General features: G+C 43.5%; 2 protein-coding genes across 6 annotated transcripts in view; one reads left to right on the top strand and one right to left on the bottom strand.

The window, feature by feature from the left end:
* LOC118878334 (uncharacterized) overlaps window positions 1-4,497 on the bottom strand; it is a 45,100-nt gene extending 40,603 nt beyond the window's left edge. For 2 of the 5 annotated variants that reach the window (XM_070997529.1, XM_065867981.2), the window contains exon 1: window positions 2,293-2,674. Coding sequence is in view for 1 of the 5 variants with exons in the window: in XM_070997531.1 (XP_070853632.1) it covers window positions 2,293-2,315 (23 nt within the window). In the remaining 4 variants the exon portion in view is untranslated. Of the gene's footprint in view, window positions 1-2,292; window positions 2,690-4,212 lie in introns of those variants that run through there. The other 3 variants (XR_005014855.3, XM_070997530.1, XM_070997531.1) reach the window with 3 other exon arrangements.
* A 4,429-nt stretch (window positions 4,498-8,926) lies between these two features.
* peb (zinc finger protein pebbled) lies at window positions 8,927-19,220 on the top strand. Its single transcript, XM_017083852.4, has 3 exons — window positions 8,927-9,396; window positions 11,348-12,204; window positions 13,198-19,220. Exons 2-3 carry the CDS (start codon window positions 11,371-11,373, stop codon window positions 18,031-18,033), a joined length of 5,670 nt encoding a protein of 1,889 aa, XP_016939341.2. The 5' UTR covers window positions 8,927-9,396; window positions 11,348-11,370; the 3' UTR covers window positions 18,034-19,220.
* The last annotated feature ends 172 nt before the right edge of the window (window positions 19,221-19,392 follow it).

Here is a 19,392-nt window from a genome sequence, read left to right as displayed (position 1 = left end):
CCCTTTCTTTTTTTATCACGGGTTCAATCTATTCTGATATACAAAATGCTTATTTTCAAAGAAATTGAATTGTAAAGTGCCGGCCAGATGTGCCAGTGAAATTGGATGTTGTGGCTCAAAAAATCTACAGAGATGAGAAAGTCAACAAACATGGGTAGAATCATTCGAATAGGGTGGGGGAAACGTGGGTGTGGGCGGCATGGGATGGGATGGAATGGGGAAATATGATGTTTACCCAGCTTATTAGCAAACATTCTTATCAGTCAACTCGGCTCAGTTCGGTTCAGTTCAGTCAGGTTGGGTCGACATCGATGACGATCATCGGTTACAATAATGATAATAATGATAATAATGATGGTGATGGTGCGATGAAGAGATGTCTGTGTTGTCGCTGGGAAAACAAAACTGGAAAATAGAAAAAAGTGACGAGACGAGGCGAGACGAGACGGCATCGAGATGCAATAATCGATAATAGGAAACAAAAGCCAAACTGGAAATCCAATGCGTCCAAAGAAAACACACAGTATCCGTGAGATAGAGATACAGATGCAGATATATACTCGGCCGGGCCGACACATGTGAGGAAAAAACGCGATTATTTGCTTAAGTGTATCTCAATGCGGCTGAAATCGAAAACTCCAGTCAGTCGGCCAGATACAGATACAGATATAGATATAGATACAGATACATACCGATCAGTTGACAATCAACGTTCAAACAATAAAGTCGAAAATGGAAAACAACAAAACTACAAAACTTTGAACGTTTATTTTCACAGATAAAAGATACAAATAGCGCAAGGCAGCGCCACAGATACAGATACAAATACAGATATTGTCAGTCGCTCCAGTCAGTCTGTCAATACCATACCTTCTTTGGACCAAAGCTCACAGTGAAAACAAAACACAGGCAACTGAGGCTGATCCTCATCATTATTATAATCATCATTATATACCATCATCATATTAGCCACACCATACCCATCATCCATCCCATTCGCAATCCCAATTACGAGAGCATCTGTGTTGTCGCATTTACAATTCGCAATTACACTTGAGTAAATATCAACATCAGCACCCAGCCAAGACGATGTCTCCAACCTCATCGCAATGCCAATGTCTGGTGACAATAACCCAAAACCTAATGAGCAATGTATTTTGGCAGAGGAGTACGAATACGAGAAGACGATACCGGGTACAATCAGAAAAATGTTATACCAAGTATTTGGAATTTTTATGAAAATTACCCAAAGGTAAAGTTGATTTGCTTAGTCACTTTAAGGATATACAAAGAATGAAAATGATACATTTTTTTAAAACCTAATCTTCACATAGAAGGATATTTCAAGGAAAGGGGTAGTTTTTTATTTTATTTGAAAATTAGTATTATATGATACCAATTGGAAAATGTATTTTGAGTTTACAAATTTAACTCACCCTGCATACTTTTCTGAATCCAAAAACTCATAAGTTTTATGTTCAGTGTAAGGACTGGTGATTTGAGACCGAGAACAGACTCCGATGACGATCCACGAGATCGTCTCTGTTTCAGTTTCTGTTGTCGTTGTGATAAATATAAATCTTGCAATCGACGCCGCTCGCTCGCAGAGTTTTATTGCCTGATAAGGCTTGTGTTTCGCTCTCTGTGAAAACCGTGAAACTGTGGGAAACACATCAAAACATCACCAAAAAAATAAAAAACTAAACATCAAAGCACAAAACGCTGGCCAAACAATCCGGAATCCGGAGCAGTCCACACGATCACCGGAGTCAAGGCCAAAGTCGCGACGAAAGTGCTTATAGGATGGGCCTGTTTCTTTAAAAAGCGGAAACCGTAACAGAAAACGAGACGATTTCGGGAATTGTGACTCATATAGTCCATTAGATAACAAATGGAATTATTTTATCCAAACTTTAAGATTACTAGTTGTAATACTAGATACCTAATGTTATTCTTTTAAAACTGTTATTTGCTATCCTAATGACCCTGAAACAAAGCGATCCGAAAATCCCATTTCTGTTGATCCATACTTTGTTTACAACGTAATTATAACAAAATGTGCAGTACTAGTAAAAATGCCACATTGTTGTCCTATTTTTTACATAAAATTCAGTCCGTTAAAATGGCTGTGATCATCACAACATATTTTTACAAAGCCATAGGACACCCGTATGATATTACAACCTTAAAAGCACGATCATCAAAAAACGTTAGGAAAGTTTTTCCGATCCGTAAACAAAGATGAATCACCATCCAAAAAAGTGTATAATCTAGGGATACCTTGAAACTTACCAGGGTGTTTCTGATGATCCCATTTATCACCCTTTGGGGAGTCTCACGAAACTCCCCCACTTATCTGAACCGCACACCTTTGCTTGTCCGCTGACTAAGTGCTGATAGATCTTACAAAGCGTTTTTTTTGTTTTACTTTTTTGGACACCCCCGTAACGCCCGTAATACCCGGCACACCCGCATGCGGCACCGATACTTTTCACAAAATTCCGCAGATCCCAGATAATGTGAAACCACAATCGAGTTAGCAGAACTTGGTAGTGAGTGTGTTCGACAACGATTTCGAGCGAAGTACTCCACGGCTCCTATCTGCCACCCCCTCAGCGCCCTGAACACGATCTATATATTGTATACATAGTATATCAACGCTCCAGCTGCTTATCGTTTATGGAGGTGCCTCTCTGGGGTGGTTGGATGTTTGGGAGGTGCTTTGAGGGGTGGGTTCGATACTCAATGAAAGCGTCTGATGACGATGATGTGGTGCTGCAGTGGTTCAGTGTTTCAGCGTTTTAGTGGTTGTGGCTGGTGGCTTGTACCCACTGGACAAATCTGATTCATAGCCACACTTAAAGAAATTCAATTTTTAATAATAATATTTTGTGTATTGAAACTTTTTGGCTAGAAAAATTAGTTTAACATAAAAATATCAATATCTTTATATATATATCAAGATATCAATATCAATATATAGATTTTTTGAGCCCTTTAAACTCCCCCCTAGTTTTTCGCTGTGCAGATAGGAAGCAGTACCCAAGGAAAGACCCCGAAAGCCACTGACCATGATGATGCACAATCGGTAGAATGGCCATCCAAAATGAAGAGGTGTAAATTTAGAGAGCCGTGTGATTAGACGGATGGATCGATGGATCGATCGATGCTTTTGGCGCCCGCCGGTGACCGACGAAATTAGCACAGAGTAACGGCACGAGGTCTTTCATTCTGGAAAAACCCCCCCCGAAAATAAACCCAGATAGGACAAATGCCCGTTGGCCAAGTAATGAACCTTATCTCAAGACCCCGCAAGACGCTCATGTCCAAAAGGGGGCATTCGTTATTCATCACGGGGCAATCAATTCCCGTACTGCTTGATTAAGTGATATGGCCGCGGTGTTGCATCAAGCGAAAACCATCCATTCGGCCATCCATCCATCTATCGATTGCCGCCGTCATAATTCCCGTCGCCGCAGTATCATAAAACCCGGTCTCTGGGGCAACAAACCTACCATATAATATAATACCATATACCATAATATCTACCTGCTTGAAGAAACGCGGCGCGTGCGCTAATCGGCGACAGTTGTCAGCCGAAAACTATCTGGAACCCAGTACATCTATATCTTTGGGTGCACAATGACCAAAAATTATGGCCAGACTCTGTTTTGCAGACCGGATCTCTTTTAGAGTGTCGTTGATCCGGCAAAGTCAATTGGTTTCTAACGAGCTTAGCTCCTGTGCAGACAATGTCTGAGGTCTATTCGTCGTAGAACCATGAATGGTTGTGCAATAAGTGCAATACTAACCGAGTCAACGGAAATAATGATATGAAACTTTGGGATAAGAATTTAAAGAACTTATTATTTTGATAAAAATTAATTTATGGAACATCCCTAAAAAATCAAGAGGTTTACAAACACTAAATACGATGTTATACGCGTTCTAGATTTATACCAAATGATGAAGGCAAAATCACCTTCAGTCATCACTTCTTTTTCTACGTAAACACTTCTTATCACTGGCATATCAGCATGATATTTGGAATACGTCGAAATGATTTTTCACTAACTTTTTTGATGAAATTATTTAAATAACGATTATAGAATTTTATCAATGAAGTATTGATGAACGTTTGTTGAATTTCAAGTGAAAAATCAGTTAAACAGGTTATATATTTTATTGGAAAACCGAAGGAGTTATGTTTACCTGTGGTTCCACATTTTAAAGAGAATTTCGATTTCGAACCGTATCGGATTTAAAAGGATTCCCCCAAACGCAATTGAACTGCAATCTGCCTTTGGCACTTCCCTCTAATCCAATCCATTTGCAATACCCTTTTGGGTGGAAAAAGTGGGGGCCCGACCAGTATTGCCCACTTGTTGTGTCATATATATTTGTGTGAAATTATATATATTTTTTCTTTTCTGTGGCAATAAACACAGTCAGACCCCCGTAACCCCAAACACAAGTTGTCGGGGAATTTCACCGAAAAGCAAACTGCGAACTGACGCATTCTACCAGCTAACGGCATTTGTTTGGCCACAAGTCGCGAGTACCCTATTTCATTAGGGGTATATCATCACGGGCTTATTGGGTTTAAAATATTTTATTTATTATTCTAATATATATAGTTGATTTCTTTGTAAGCCCTGGCATTTATTGTCTAATTAAAAGTACCTAGTATAAACTTAGTACATTAAAGTTCTATAGAAAGTAAAAAAAAGTTCTTTGAAAATATAAGTCTCCTGGAAATTTTCTTATAGAGGTTGCCAAAATACCAGAGTTCGAATCCTGCCCTTATTGAATAAAAAATGTACACAAACACAAAGCTGTAACTATTTTAATCAATCATGTACTAAAATTTAAGTTAAATAATATTAAAATATGGGCAAATATCTTTTAATAAATAATATTTTTAACTGCAATTTTTAATTCCAGGGTATTAACCATTTCACCCAACTGAAGGCCCTTTGTTCTGTACGATTTTCTGTTGTTTTTCTGCCTTTATTGTTATTATTAAACAAGCCGTTTGGCCGGTCATAGTTATTGTTCTTTTGGCGTTGTTTTCGTGAGGGGCGGGTGTGCAAGGTTTGGGCAGAAAGGCAGAGAAAAAACAATAAAAAGAGGTAAAAATAAAAAATGGAAAAATAGAAAAATGCGGCGCGCGCCTTTTCAATAATGTTTATCAGCTGGGTGAGTGTTTTCGTGGGTGGCAGTGGGTGGCGGTGGGTGCCCAGTCACCTTGACATGTCACTGGTGACAACAGCAATAACAATAACACCCATTAAACACATTAACAAAACCCAAACAACGGCTAACAGGCAAACGAGTGCGAATTAAAACAATTATGGGTCTAGCTTTGCTTTAACAAAATAATAAACAAAAAACGAAAGTGAATTTCAGGCATTGCTGCGACAGAGACCATACATACACTCAAAAAATTGAAAGTTATTAATATGATTTTTGAATAAATAACATAGACTGTGTGCATATTTTCACAAGAAGCTGCTTTTGTAAGACTTATTATTATTATTATAAAAGGATGTATTAAATATTTTTAAATATATTTTATAAAAGAGATATGTATATTTCAAAACTGTCTCCAAAACCCATGTAATTAATAAAGGAATAAAATTATTTAAAAATATTGAAGACCATTAAATACTTTTGTAATTATTTAAAATTAATTTTTATTTAATATTCTAATTTTTCTCTGTGTAGAAAACCCCCACAACGACATATTTCTTAAAAGAGATATGTATACCTTAATACATTCTCCGAAACCCATGTGAATACCATTATTTAAAAATATTTAAGGCCATGAAATTCTTTTGCAATTATATAAAAATAATTAATATTTAATGTTCTAATTTTTTCCAGTGTAGAAAACCCCCACAACGAAGTGATAAAGTGGGGGAATTTTATATGGGCCAAGAGTGGGAGGGCGTTTTTCAGTGCTGAAGAGCAGAGCGTGGGACTTTTAGTTGCTGGCATTGTTTGCCATTTGTTTTATGCTAAATTAAATGCTAACTAAATGCTCGCAATTAAATGTTAATGCTGCCGCCGCCTCTTCTTCTTCTTCATATTTTTCTGCGTCGACTGCACTTCACCGTTATTACTTAGTACCGCCAACACTTTCCGCTTCCATTGAAAAAAAAAGGGAAATTGATACAGAAACCGAAAACGAAACTGAAACTGAAACACTTTGGTTTCTCAGCTGTTTGCATATGGCAAAAATGCAATATCTGGCTGGCTTTTAATGTGTATTTAACACGCATTGCCATTACCATTACATTGTATTGTTGTTGTTATTGTGTTGCTGTTTCAGCCATTAATGTTATTGTTGGTATTGTGTTTATTGTGTTTATTGTGCCACCCACGCGCATGCGCAACCCGCTCAAAGCACAAAATGACTGTGGGACATTCTGCAATATTTTCAATGGGATATCGATATAAATAAAATTTAAAAGGCAACGTAAAAATAAATAATTTTTAACTTACAAATAGGAAACTTTTAAAAAATTTCACATTTATTAACAGAAAATTAAAAATTGGATATCTTTCAGATACCTATAACTTTTAATATATGATTTTTTAAATTAAATATTTAGCTTATTAAGTACATTTAAAACTTATTTTTCTATCAAAACATTTTAAACTTGCTTTTAAAAAGTCCTAAATAAATATTTTCCATACATATTTTCATAATCCCCGTACCACTGTGCGAATTTTTCAAGTTCATTATAAATAAAACGTAAATATTATTAAATTGTGTACAAACAGCGCGTTGCACGTGTCGCTCTGTGTGTGTGTGTGTGTGTGTGCGTAGGGGCGCGTGTTTGTGTCTGTGTGAGTGCACTAGTGTGGGTGGGTGGGCGAGTGTATTGAACTCTTGCTGCATTTTTTGCACAATTTCGCCGCTTTTGTTTTTTTTTTCTTCTGCTTGCATTGTATCATTGTGTTCATTTATTTTATTTTTACATTTGCACTGTTGTTACAATTGTTTTGTATTAATTTATTGTATTAATTTTTTTCGAGTGGATAGTCAAACGCATCGATTTTCGGAAGAGATGCTGAGGAAGGGTTGTTGGTCACCAAATTTAAATTCTTTCGGCAGCTGACACTCTTTTAAGTTGACCTCCGGTCTTCCTTTTTTGTAAGTCGTATAAGGCGGTCAACTGTAACGACGACGGTGTTGCCTTTTCATTGAATGCACTGAGAAAAATCGGAAATGCATTATTCAAAAATTAAAAAAAAAAATTCTGCTTCCAAATAATGTTTACTATCATCTAATTTACTTTAATATTTTGAAGCGATGTGAAAATTCTTCCCAGTTAGGCTATTGGATTTTTTTTTAAATTGATTATACACAAAGTTTTAAAAAAAAAAAAAAAATGTGTATAAAAATATATGATTTTATGGTGTATGAAGATTCTTTTCACATTCATTTAGTTATTTCATAAGGAATTTTTTATGTTCTTGTAGTAACTTGTTTATTTTTATCGAAATAAAATTGTAGTATCACAGAATTAGGAGCTACTAGGGCATTTTTTCCAGTGCATTAATGTTAATTTTAATTCGGCTTGATTGTCGATGACGCACCCTGAAAAGGTGAAGAGGTGAAAAGGGACCAAAAAGAGACCCGATCGTCTCCGACTTCCGTTCTGGGCTAAGTTAGAGGTTAAGGTTGAGGAACTGCCCAGGAAGTGTCCGCACGGGGGTTAATGGATACGGATGTGGATGTACACAGATATAGATGTGCTTATATGCATGTGTGTGTGTGTGTAGATGGATCTGGACGTGCTCATCGCTAGATGATGTGCGACAGAGAGGGCAACAAACATGGCAAGCGTGGCCAATGGCAACGGGATTTACCCAAAAATCTAAAATGCATCCAGATACATATGTATGCATATGTGGGTGCTATATACAGTGGGCACTCGATGCAGGAAATTAAAATCCAGTAATTTATTGGCGATCTATGTATTTCTAACTCTAGGTGACTGAAATTAAATCTAAAATTTAAAGTAAGTATACCAAAAGAAATGGTTTTAGAATTATAAGTTCTTACACTTCGTAAAATTTCTATGTTTTTCAAGTTTTTATCTTCAATGCGGTTAAAAAGTAATTTATTATCAAGCTTTTGGTGCTAGCGGTTTTCATCTGAGGTTAATGTTTATATACTTAGATTTAATTTCAAAAATGGAAGCCTTCACAAATTTATCAATGGATGTGGTTAAGAATGTTGTCCCATCAAGGTTGTAAACAAATATATTTATAAAATACATTTTTTTTAGGAAATAAATAAATTCTTAATTTTTTTTAACATTTTGTTAAACATGTATTTCTAAGAAAAGCTGCAACTGTATAATTTTTTCTAGGCCTTTAAACCTGATTTGTAGTTGTGGGGTTATCCCCCATTTCCAGTCGTCAAAAGTGTCCACTGTTCTTCCAAAAGCCAGAAGAAGTAGATGAAGAAGAAGAAGAAGTCTTTTGCTGCGTCAACGCCTCCTCCTCTTTGCTCCTTTCTTCTTCTTCGCTCCTCTCCAGGAAGATGAATAAAGAGAGGGGGATACTATGTGCCCTCTCGCTCTTCCACACACACACACACACTCACACGCACTCAAAGTGTAATCCTATTTGCGCCCAAAAAAAAGAAAGAAACGAAGAAGGAGAAGGAGAGAAAGAAAAATCCAACAAAGAAGCAAAAATCCAAGCTGCGCTGCCTCCGCTCGAAGGCAGCGCAGTCGCCAGCTTTATCTAACACACACACACAGACGAAGGCGCCGAGACGCGCTCTTTCGCTCTCTCGCCGCTGCCCTCTGCAGATAACTGCGTTCGCTCTCGCGGGCAGAGACGCCGGCAGCGCAGCGGCAGCGCGACGTGCGCTTTTATAAATACAACTCGTAGATACATCTACCAGTCGATTTTCATCTGCCGAATCGGTTGCGCTGCGGCTGCGCTCAAAAACAACACAAAACTCGTGCGCGGCGCTTCAAAAAAAGACAACCAACTAAAAAGCAGACAAATCATATAATTAACTTGCAAAAAAAAACACAAACAGAATTTCTCAATTCTAATCCTACTAAAAAAAAACATTTTTTTTAAGTTTTCAAACCACAAACCATTGGGAATTTTTTGGAATACCTAAGCTTAAAAGCCAAAGAAGTGTGAAAAATAAAGTGAACCCAAAACACAAAAAAAGTGCTATCAGAATTCAATTATCTGAGAAAAATTAAAAACATATATATTAAAAAAAACCCACACAACACCAAAAAGATACCAAAAATTGTCATTAAAAAGGAAACAAATCCCAAAACAGTGCGAAATCCGGAGTTGGAATGCCGTCGCAACTGTTGAACAAAATTTCACAACTAAATAACCACTAAGGTAATTTTTTTAATGTGTTTATTTTGGATGGAAACATTTCACTCGACCTTTTTTTGTTTTTGTGCTACATGTGTGTGAGTTGTTGTTGTTGCTTTGGAAGTCCCAGTCAATCGAAACAAACATGGATTATAAAAAGGATACATTTGGAATAGATCTTGGGGACCACTTTGAAATAAATCTTTTTGAGATATCCAAAAACAGAACTTATAAACTATTATATTTTCATGGAATATTTATCAGAATAAATCACTGGCATAATATGTTAAAAAATTAGAATGTAGTAGAAACATATATCCAGTTATAAAAGTTTCTTGAAAGCATCCTAATTTTTAAAAGATTTATTAGGTAAATCAATTGAAGGGAGTTTTTTAAAATGCGTTTTTTTAGAAGTTTAAATATGACTGTCAGTAGAAACATATAAATCAAAGAACGAAATCAGTTTATGAAATGATTTTTAAATATTAAAGATATATGTATGTAGTACCTACAGAATACTTCTTTATTTCTTTCATAAAAAAATAGCTATTTTTGTTATAAAATAGAATACACAATTTAAACTTATTCAATTTTGTGTGTTATTATATGCATACATTTCAATTCAAAGTTCTTCCCCTTTGCCAAACCCCTGCCATTTTATTTGGGTCAAGTTCTGCCTGCAATTAGCTGGGTCAAAAAATTACCCATGACCAATGCTAAAACCCTTGAACTTTGACACGCAGTCCGAGAGGGCGAAGAACCAGAATATTCGGGCAATAGGGATGATGAGACCCCGTTTATAGGGCTTAATGCAGATTGATGATCTGTTTAATATCACCGGGACGGGACCAACATGTCAAACGGTTCACTTCACTTGGCTTGATTTCGTTAGATGGCGATTAGAAATTTGTTTTTCGCTGGCCAGCTCGTGTTCATTGATAATTCCCAGGGTCATAAAGGTGTGAATTCTGTTCAAAAATCGCCTTACGATTCCCCGCCCCAAAAATACATATTATTGGGAGGGAGTCTTTATCTCAATGGCTTTCCATGACTCACGACGACGAAATTGAAATCAGCCAACCAAAATGAAAGGCCAAACCGAAAGCCAATGGACAACAAACAACTAACACACATCCAAAAAATATTTATATATATATATACGAACAGTGGGCTCGTTATCGGTAGAAATTTTTGATCAGCCTCTGAGGTTTTTTTATTTTGGTGGGAAGTTAGGATTTCCGAAATAATCCACCACCGACCCCCTCAAAAACAACAACAACAATTGGAACACTGCTAATAGTCATAGCCTTGATAACGGTAAATGTTAATGAGCGTGCCCACATTTTTCACTCACATACGTGTGTACACACTGGAAATTTGATAAGCGAGCGGCAGTGCCAGATGCGTATTGAATTTAATTCCTTGCGCCTTTTCTGTGGATGCACTTGCAACAGTCGCGAGTTCTTCTTATTGGCTTTTCTCACGAACACGACTTCAAAGTGCCTTCTCGTTTCTGTTTTTTGTATAGCTTTGTTTATTTTCCAGTTCGATCAGCTGTTTATGGTACTGAAGATTTAGTGTAGAATTACCCGGCAATCGGAGACTGGGGGAATGCAGGCGCCTGTTATGAGTTGAACTCTATATTTAGATATTTGGATACAAGGAGCTCTTGTCACAGTAAACTATAGGACTTGTTTACGGTTGAAATCTTCAGCTTTCTACTAAATCGTAAGCTTTTGTTTGCAAAGTTGCCTGGATAGGTACACACTGGCTGAAAATTATACATAGGTTTTATACAGATGTTTTATGGTTAAGTCTTACCTTTGTTAAGATGTGTTTTTACAAACACTAGTAAAAGTGTTTCTGAATGCATTTTTTGACAGCCCATTGATAGACAGAGGTAACAGCGATAGGTCTTTGACGTACCATCACTAAAAGTCCTTTCTTCTTTCTTTTTGCTAATTCTTTTCACCAGCTTTTTCAACGAACTTTGGAAAAATGCTCGCCGCACAGCAACAGCAGCAGCAGCAGCACAACAGCACAGGTGAGGCGGATATGGAGCGCCAGCGACGGGACTCCACCACCTCGGAGTCCTCCCTGGAGCACCTGGACTTGGGTCGCACGCCCAAGAAGCTGGCCGGAAATGGCGGCTCCGCGCAGACCACATCCACGCCCCACGAGCTCACGACTGTCACATCGCGCAAGCGCAAACTTCGCCAACTGCAACAGCAGATGAATCACCTCCATCAGCAGGAGGTGTTGAGCGACGAGGACGAGGAGGAGGATGAGCACGAGGACGGGGAGCACCCGACCACGGGAGCCCGGAATCTGGGTCGGCACAAGCAGCGCCGCAGCACCCAGGCCTCCATTGTGGTGGACTATAGCAGTGGCGATGCCAGCTCCCTGCGCAAAAAGTTCCGGCTCAATCGCTCGGCGGCCAGTCTCTCGGAATCGGGATTCGTGGATGCCAGCAGCACGGTCCACAGTGGCTATCTGGGCAATAGCAGTGGCAGTGCCACCAACACCACAACCACCACCAGCAGCGGTGGTGCAGTGGCTCCAGCCTCGGTGGCTGGTGGTGGAGTGGCCGGAGCAACTGCCTCCAGCAGCAGTAGTAGCAGCAGCAGCGGCGGATCCGGCGGCTCCTCGCCCCAGGGCCCCAGCCTCTCCAGCGGCGAGTCGGGCATCGGAGCCGGGGACGAGCACATGAAGTACCTGTGCCCCATCTGCGAGGTGGTCTCGGCCACGCCGCACGAGTTCACCAACCACATCCGGTGCCACAACTACGCCAACGGCGACACGGAGAACTTCACCTGCCGCATTTGCTCCAAGGTGAGTCATTGTGATCAGTCAGCTTGCCCACTCTGGGTTTTTGTGATGGATTAGGGTTGGTTATTGACATATGTCAGAAATCAAATTGTGGAATTTTATGATAGCATTTCAATTAATATTTCAAAAGGGATAGTCAAAATAGGGTATTAATATATGTGTTACAGAGTATTAACATAAACTTATTTAGGAGTTTGTTTATAAAAGAAACGCCATACCATATTAAAGTGCCACTTAAACTTGAATTATTTTCACAGTTACTAAATAAAATTAATTGTATTGGTAATACAAGACACATATTAATATATTAGACACATATGTATATGCAAAGAGTTTTTTGGCCTTTATCTAAAAAAAATGGGGTACTTACATCTTTCTTTTAATAGGACATTTACGCATACGAAATAAGTTCTTTCAAATTTAACTACGATTTTTTTTCTAAATAAATAAAATACATTTGTTTATTATTTATTTATTATTTATTATATATTATTTATTAACTAATCTTAAAAGACCCATTTAAATACACATATATATTTTTATAGAACCATTTAAATAAATATTTAAAAAGGGATTGGGATATTTAAATCCAATACATATATACAAGTTAATATTTTATATATGATAGGGTATTTTTATTTTTGGTAAAATTATTATAAGCTTTATAAAGACTAACTAAATATAACAAATTGGTACTTTTATTTTCATAAATGATCAGTTTATCATACAAGACAAGAATTTGTTCTAGAAATCATTACATATATTATGTTTATTTAATGATATATAGGTAATTGTTTTTTTATATTCAATGAGGTTTTTGTTTAGGTAATATATTAGAAATTTCCCCACTTCAGTGGATGAATAGACAGCTGCCTTAGGGTTTTTAATAGCTAGGCCATTAACCCCCGATCGCCTGATTGCTCACTCACCTGTTCTCTCTTTTTCTCCCACCCTTCCACTCTCCCCCCCCCCCCCCAAAAAAAAAACAAAAAACAGGTGCTATCCTCGGCCTCATCCCTGGACAGACACGTGCTGGTTCACACGGGCGAGCGGCCCTTCAACTGCCGCTACTGCCACCTGACCTTCACCACCAACGGCAACATGCACCGCCACATGCGAACCCACAAGCAGCACCAAGTTGCGCAGTCGCAGTCGCAGTCGCAACAGCAGCAGTCGCAGCAGCAACAGTCGCAGCAGCAGCAGCAACACCAGCGACGACAGCAGCAACATCAGCCGACGCAGCAGCAGCAGAATCCCGCCCAGCAACTGGTGGCCACCGCCTTGTCCGCTGGACGTGCCGAGAGCTACGAGAGCGATGCCAGCTGCTCCACGGACGTGTCCAGTGGTCATAGTCACTCGCACAGTCGCAGCAGCAGCTCCCTGAACAACAACAACAACTCGCACAAGGCTAACAACAACCTGAAGGATCTGGATGTGGATCAGGCGGAGGATCAGGATCAGTTGGAGGGCAAGCAGCGCCGCCTGAAGACGACCATCAACAACAACATCATAGACAGCGGGCACCAGGAGGAGATCGAGGAGGATGAGGAGGAGGGCGATGATGCGGATGTGGCCATGCTGACCAGCACGCCCGATGTGGCCACCCTTCTGGCCGGAGCCAGTGCCTCCGGAGTGGCCTCTCGCTCGCCCTCGCCCTCTCCCTCGCCATCCGCCTCGCCATCGCTGCTCCTGAGTTGTCCCGCCTGCGGAGCCTCCGACTTCGAGACCCTGCCCGCCCTGTGTGCCCACCTGGATGCCAGGCACTCGGACATACCGGCCAAGTGTCGCGATTGCGAGGTAATCTTCGCCAGCCATCGCCAGCTGCAGGCCCACTGCTGTCGGGGATCCTCGGGACTGCCGCCGCTCCTCGGAGCCAGCAGTTCACCCTTACACCATGAGGAGGATCAGGAGAACGAGGAGGATGAGGAGCTGGAGCGGAAGGTGGGAGTGCCCAGCCAGAGCGAGGACTTCTTCCACCAGCTGTATCTGAAGCAAAAGACAGCCGGAGCTGGTGGTGCCATCTCCCATCCCCCGTCGCCCATCAAACACGAACCGGCGGACAGCAAGGATCTGGCGGATATACAGAGCATCCTGAACATGACCAGCTCCAGTTCCAGTTTCCTGCGCAACTTCGAGCAGTCGGTGAACACGCCCAGTTCCAGTCAGTACAGTCTGGATGGCAGGGATCAGGAGGAGGAGGCCCAGGATGCGTTCACCTCGGAGTTCCGCCGGATGAAGTTACGCGGTGAGTTCCCCTGCAAGCTGTGCAGCGCCGTCTTTCCCAATCTGCGCGCCCTCAAGGGTCACAACCGGGTGCATCTGGGTGCAGTGGGTCCGGCCGGACCCTTCCGTTGCAACATGTGTCCCTATGCCGTCTGCGACAAAGCCGCCCTGGTGCGTCACATGCGCACCCACAACGGAGATCGTCCCTATGAGTGTGCCGTCTGCAACTATGCCTTCACCACCAAGGCCAACTGTGAGCGCCACCTGAGGAACCGGCACGGGAAGACCAGTCGGGACGAGGTGAAGCGGGCCATTGTCTACCATCCGGCGGAGGATGCCGGCTGCGAGGACAGCAAGTCGCGTCTGGGCGAGGATCTGGCCGATCTCAGTTTCCGTTCCATCAGTCCCACGCCACCGCCGCCACCGGTCATCATCAGTGGCGAGAGCAGCAGTTCCCAGCTGAAGCACATGCTCCTGGGCGAGAGTCACCTGGCTCCGGTAGCCCAGCCGCCGCTGAAGATCCAAGTGAAGAGTCTCGACCAGTTGGTGGACAAGAAGCCAACCAAGCCAGCTGCTCCGGCTCCACAGCAGCAGCAGCAGCTCCAGGAGAAGATTGGAGCTGCCCTGGACTTCAGCATGGATGTGTTGGATCTCAGCAAGAAGCCAACTGGTGGAGCAGCAGCCCTCACACCGTCGCTCACACCCACTCCGCCCACGCCCGCCCCTGGAGTTGTGGCTCCGGGAGTGGGAGCCCCTGCCGACCTGGCCGCCGCCCTGGAGCAGCAGCAACTGCTCCTGGCCCAACAGCAGCTCTTCGGCGCTGGCGGAGATGCAGCCTCCCAGTACATGCAGCAACTGTTCCGCATGTTCCAGTTCCAGTCCCAGACGCCGGGATTCCCCTTCTTTCCCTTCATGGCACCACCGCCGCCTCAGGCCAATCCCGAGAAGCCACCGCTGGTGAGTCCACCCAATCGCATGAATCCCATGCCCGTAGGAGTGGGCGTGGGCGTTCCAGTGCCACCTGGTGGACCCGTCAAGATGGTCATCAAGAATGGAGTCCTGATGCCCAAGCAGAAGCAGCGTCGCTATCGCACCGAGCGTCCCTTTGCCTGCGAACACTGCTCGGCAAGATTCACCCTGCGCTCGAACATGGAGCGCCATGTGAAGCAGCAGCACCCGCAATTCTATGCCCAGCGCCAGAGGAGCGGTCACCATGTGATGAGGGGCAGAGGAGCCTCCAGTGCCGCAGCCGCTGCTGCCGCTGCCGCCGCCGCTGCAGCTGCCATGGGTCCAGGATCCGTTGCCTCCGCCGGCACCAATCACCATCATGGCCATGGTCATGGCTCCCACGGACATGCTCCCATCTCGGAGCAGGTCAAGTACGCCATTCTCGCCCAGCAACTGAAGGCCCACAAGAACACCGATCTGCTGCAGCAAGCTTTGGCCCATGGTTCCAGCAGTGTGGCCGGCAATCCCCTCCTGCACTTCGGCTACCCACTGGCTACGCCCAGTCCCCTGCACAATGGCTCCGGCCAGGGCAATGGCCAGGCCATCACCATGGACGACGATGAGCCCAAGCTGATCATCGATGAGGATGACAACGAGCATGATGAGGTGGAGCCGGAGGAGGTGGATGACTTTGAGGAGGACGAGGACGAGGAGGAGATGGACGAGCCGGAGGAGGAGCCCGAGCTGATCCCGGATGAGCAGCCAGCCGAGAAGGAGGAGGAGGAGCAAGAGGAGCCGGAGCTGCCCAAGCCGCTGGAGCAGCTGTCCCTGGTGGCACCCACCAATGAGGCGGCCCAGAAGATGGCCGAGACCATCCTGGAGCAGGCCATAAAGGCGGGCAAGCCAACCAGTCCGCCGCCCCAGGAGAATGCCCCGCCAGTTGACACCAAGGTGATTACCACCATGCAGGAACCAGCCGCCACCAGCAATCCCAGCAGCCTGAAGACCATGATTGCACAGGCCGAATCCGTGGGTAAGTCCCTGAAAGAGGTGGCCAGTTCGCCGTTCAAGGACGAGTCGCAGGACCTGGTGCCGGTGGCCAAGTTGGTGGACAACGCCACCAGCCAGAACATGAGCTTCAACAGCTATTTCCGGCCCAGCGATGTGGCCAATCACATGGAGCAGAGCGACGAGGAGGGCCTGGTGGCCTCCGGGAGCGCCAGCGAGAGCAACAACAGCGGCACCGAGGATGTGACCAGCAGCAGTTCCGGCAGCGAGCCCAAGAAGAAGTCCGCCTACAGCTTGGCACCCAATCGCGTCTCCTGTCCTTACTGCCAGCGGATGTTCCCCTGGAGCAGCTCGCTGCGCAGGCACATCCTCACCCACACCGGCCAGAAGCCCTTCAAGTGCTCCCACTGCCCCCTGTTGTTCACCACCAAGAGCAATTGCGACCGCCATCTGCTGCGCAAGCACGGCAACGTGGAGTCGGCCATGTCGGTGTATGTGCCCACCGAGGATGTGAGCGAACCGATTCCGGTGCCCAAGTCCGTGGAGGAGATCGAGCTGGAGGAGCAGCGCCGGCGGCAGGAGGCGGAGCGCGAAAAGGAGCGTGAGCTGGAGCGGGAGCGGGAGTTGGAGCGAGAGCGTGAGCTGGAGCGGGAAAAGGAGCGGGAGCTGGAGAAGGAGCGGGAACGCCAGCAGCTCATCCAAAAGCTGGCTGCCCAAATGAATGCCGCTGCCAATGCCGCTGCCGCCGCCGCCGCCGCTGCAGCTGCATCTTCGCTGGGCAATGGCAATGGTGGAGCACCGAATGGCCCACTGGGAGATGCCCTCGCTGGCGGAGATCTGCCCTACAAGTGCCACCTGTGCGAGGGCTCCTTTGGCGAGCGTCTGCAGTGCCTGGAGCACATCAAGCAGGCCCATGCCCATGAGTTCGCCCTGCTGCTGGCCAAGGGTGCCATCGAGAACGAGTCCCTGGAGGGGCCCAATCCCCACCAGCCGATGTCCCAGCAGTCGGCCGTGCATTCGGACGATGAGGCCGCCAATGGCGGGGGTCGTGGCAAGTATCCGGACTACAGCAACCGCAAGGTGATCTGTGCCTTCTGCGTGCGTCGCTTCTGGTCCACCGAGGATCTGCGTCGCCACATGCGCACCCACTCGGGCGAGAGGCCCTTCCAGTGCGACATCTGCCTGAGGAAGTTCACCCTGAAGCACAGCATGCTGCGGCACATGAAGAAGCACAGTGGTCGGGCCCACAATGGGGACACCCCGGGCTCCGATTGCTCCGATGATGAGCAGGTGGCCAGTCCGCCCAGCACACCGGCTCCACTGCCTCAGCAACTGCCTCTGCCCAATCCCGGCCAGCCTACCAGCGCCAACAACAACAATAGCTGCCACAACAACAACAACAACATTGGAAGCTCCAAGCTGGGCCTGAAGCTTCCGAAGCTGCATGAGCTCCTGGACAAGGCGAGCGAATGGCGGGCCAGTCGGCTGGGCGAGCACAAGGAGAACATGGGCGAGGCCACGCCCTCGGCGGCAGCCGTCGCCGGATCGGATCTGATTGGCAACCTGCTGGGGATCAGCGACCAGGGCATCCTCAACAAGCTGCTCTCCTCCGCCGACGAGGCGGCCAAGCTCCTAGGCGTGGACAACAAGTAATCCGGAAGGGGGAAAGGGAGCAACTGGGATCAAACCCACAGCCATAAATTCTGATTCTGGAGTAGCAGCAGTTTTACACCGCCTTACGTATACCAAAGCTTAAATAGTTTTCATTAATGGTAGTCTATAAAATCATTTTAGAAGTAAAAACTTGAAAAGAAAATAGGGAAGTCCAGAACAGCTATATTATATTTTTTCAAACAAAAGAGCCACAGGCTCGAGGAAAATATAAGGAGTCTTAGCTGAAGAACCCTGTTTTATAGACCATTTAAACTAATATCATTTTTTTTTGGAGACCTCTTTTTTTTGCCAACCCCTATGTTAAGCGGTCCAACCAACCAAACACACAAGCTAATCAAAATCTTTGGAGACAAACACTATTTTTTTTAACAATTTTTTTTCCTAGCTTTATAATTAATGATATATATTTTACAATTACCTTTAAGTAGCTGCAATGACAAAAAAAATGAAACAAAAAAACCGAAAAACAACGAACATTTAGCATGACAAAAAAAAGACTTGACACAAAAGACAAAAATACACACCTAAAGTAATATAATATTATGTAATGTACATTGAAAGAGGCCTTGAGAACCGCAGCGTGGCTTAAACCTAGTTATATAAGGACGAACGCAGACGAAAGTGTGCTGCTTGCAACTAAGTATAGTCAGGTACTCGTAAGACTAGGCTTAGATACATTTTTTTTAGGATCCTACTTACGAAACTCATTCATTGCTGTAGCCTATAAAACAAACAAACACACACACACATACATTTATGAAATACATTATATAATATAGCTATTTAAATATACGAAAAGCATGATTCTTATATAATTAAATTAGTGGACTTCTTACAGCAATAACCAAAGCATTTCGCGTTTGTAGCGTTGTTTAAGCTAAACGAAAATAAACGAAATTAAATTTACCCAATGCATGCCTATATATATATATATAGATATTTATAAAAAGCACACCCCACTATATTATATAATATGTATCGGTTATATTCAATGTGGATGCAGCAGCAACAAACTACTGAACAAATTAAACTATGTACTTAGCGATTATAAATGTACTTAAAACTGTAAAAGTGTACTTAATTGTAAACTCAGAAAGACACACGCAACGAGAATGGATTACAAATTGAATTCAAATAAAATAACGATGAAAGAACAAACAATAAAATATGGTTTTATTTTATGGGGATAGGTTAAGGCTTTAAAAAAAACTAGACTTGGGTTAAAAAAAGGATATAGTATTTGAGCATGGGGAAAAATCCTTTTTGTATTGTCATCTCATGAAATTCCTTAGATATCCTAACTCTAAGAATCAGAGTAAAAATTCTAGATCCTTACAT

Source organism: Drosophila suzukii, chromosome X (assembly GCF_043229965.1).
Source record: "Drosophila suzukii chromosome X, CBGP_Dsuzu_IsoJpt1.0, whole genome shotgun sequence".
In the NCBI taxonomy this organism is placed as follows: Eukaryota; Metazoa; Arthropoda; class Insecta; order Diptera; family Drosophilidae; genus Drosophila; species Drosophila suzukii.
This window is presented reverse-complemented; position numbering and strand designations above follow the sequence as displayed.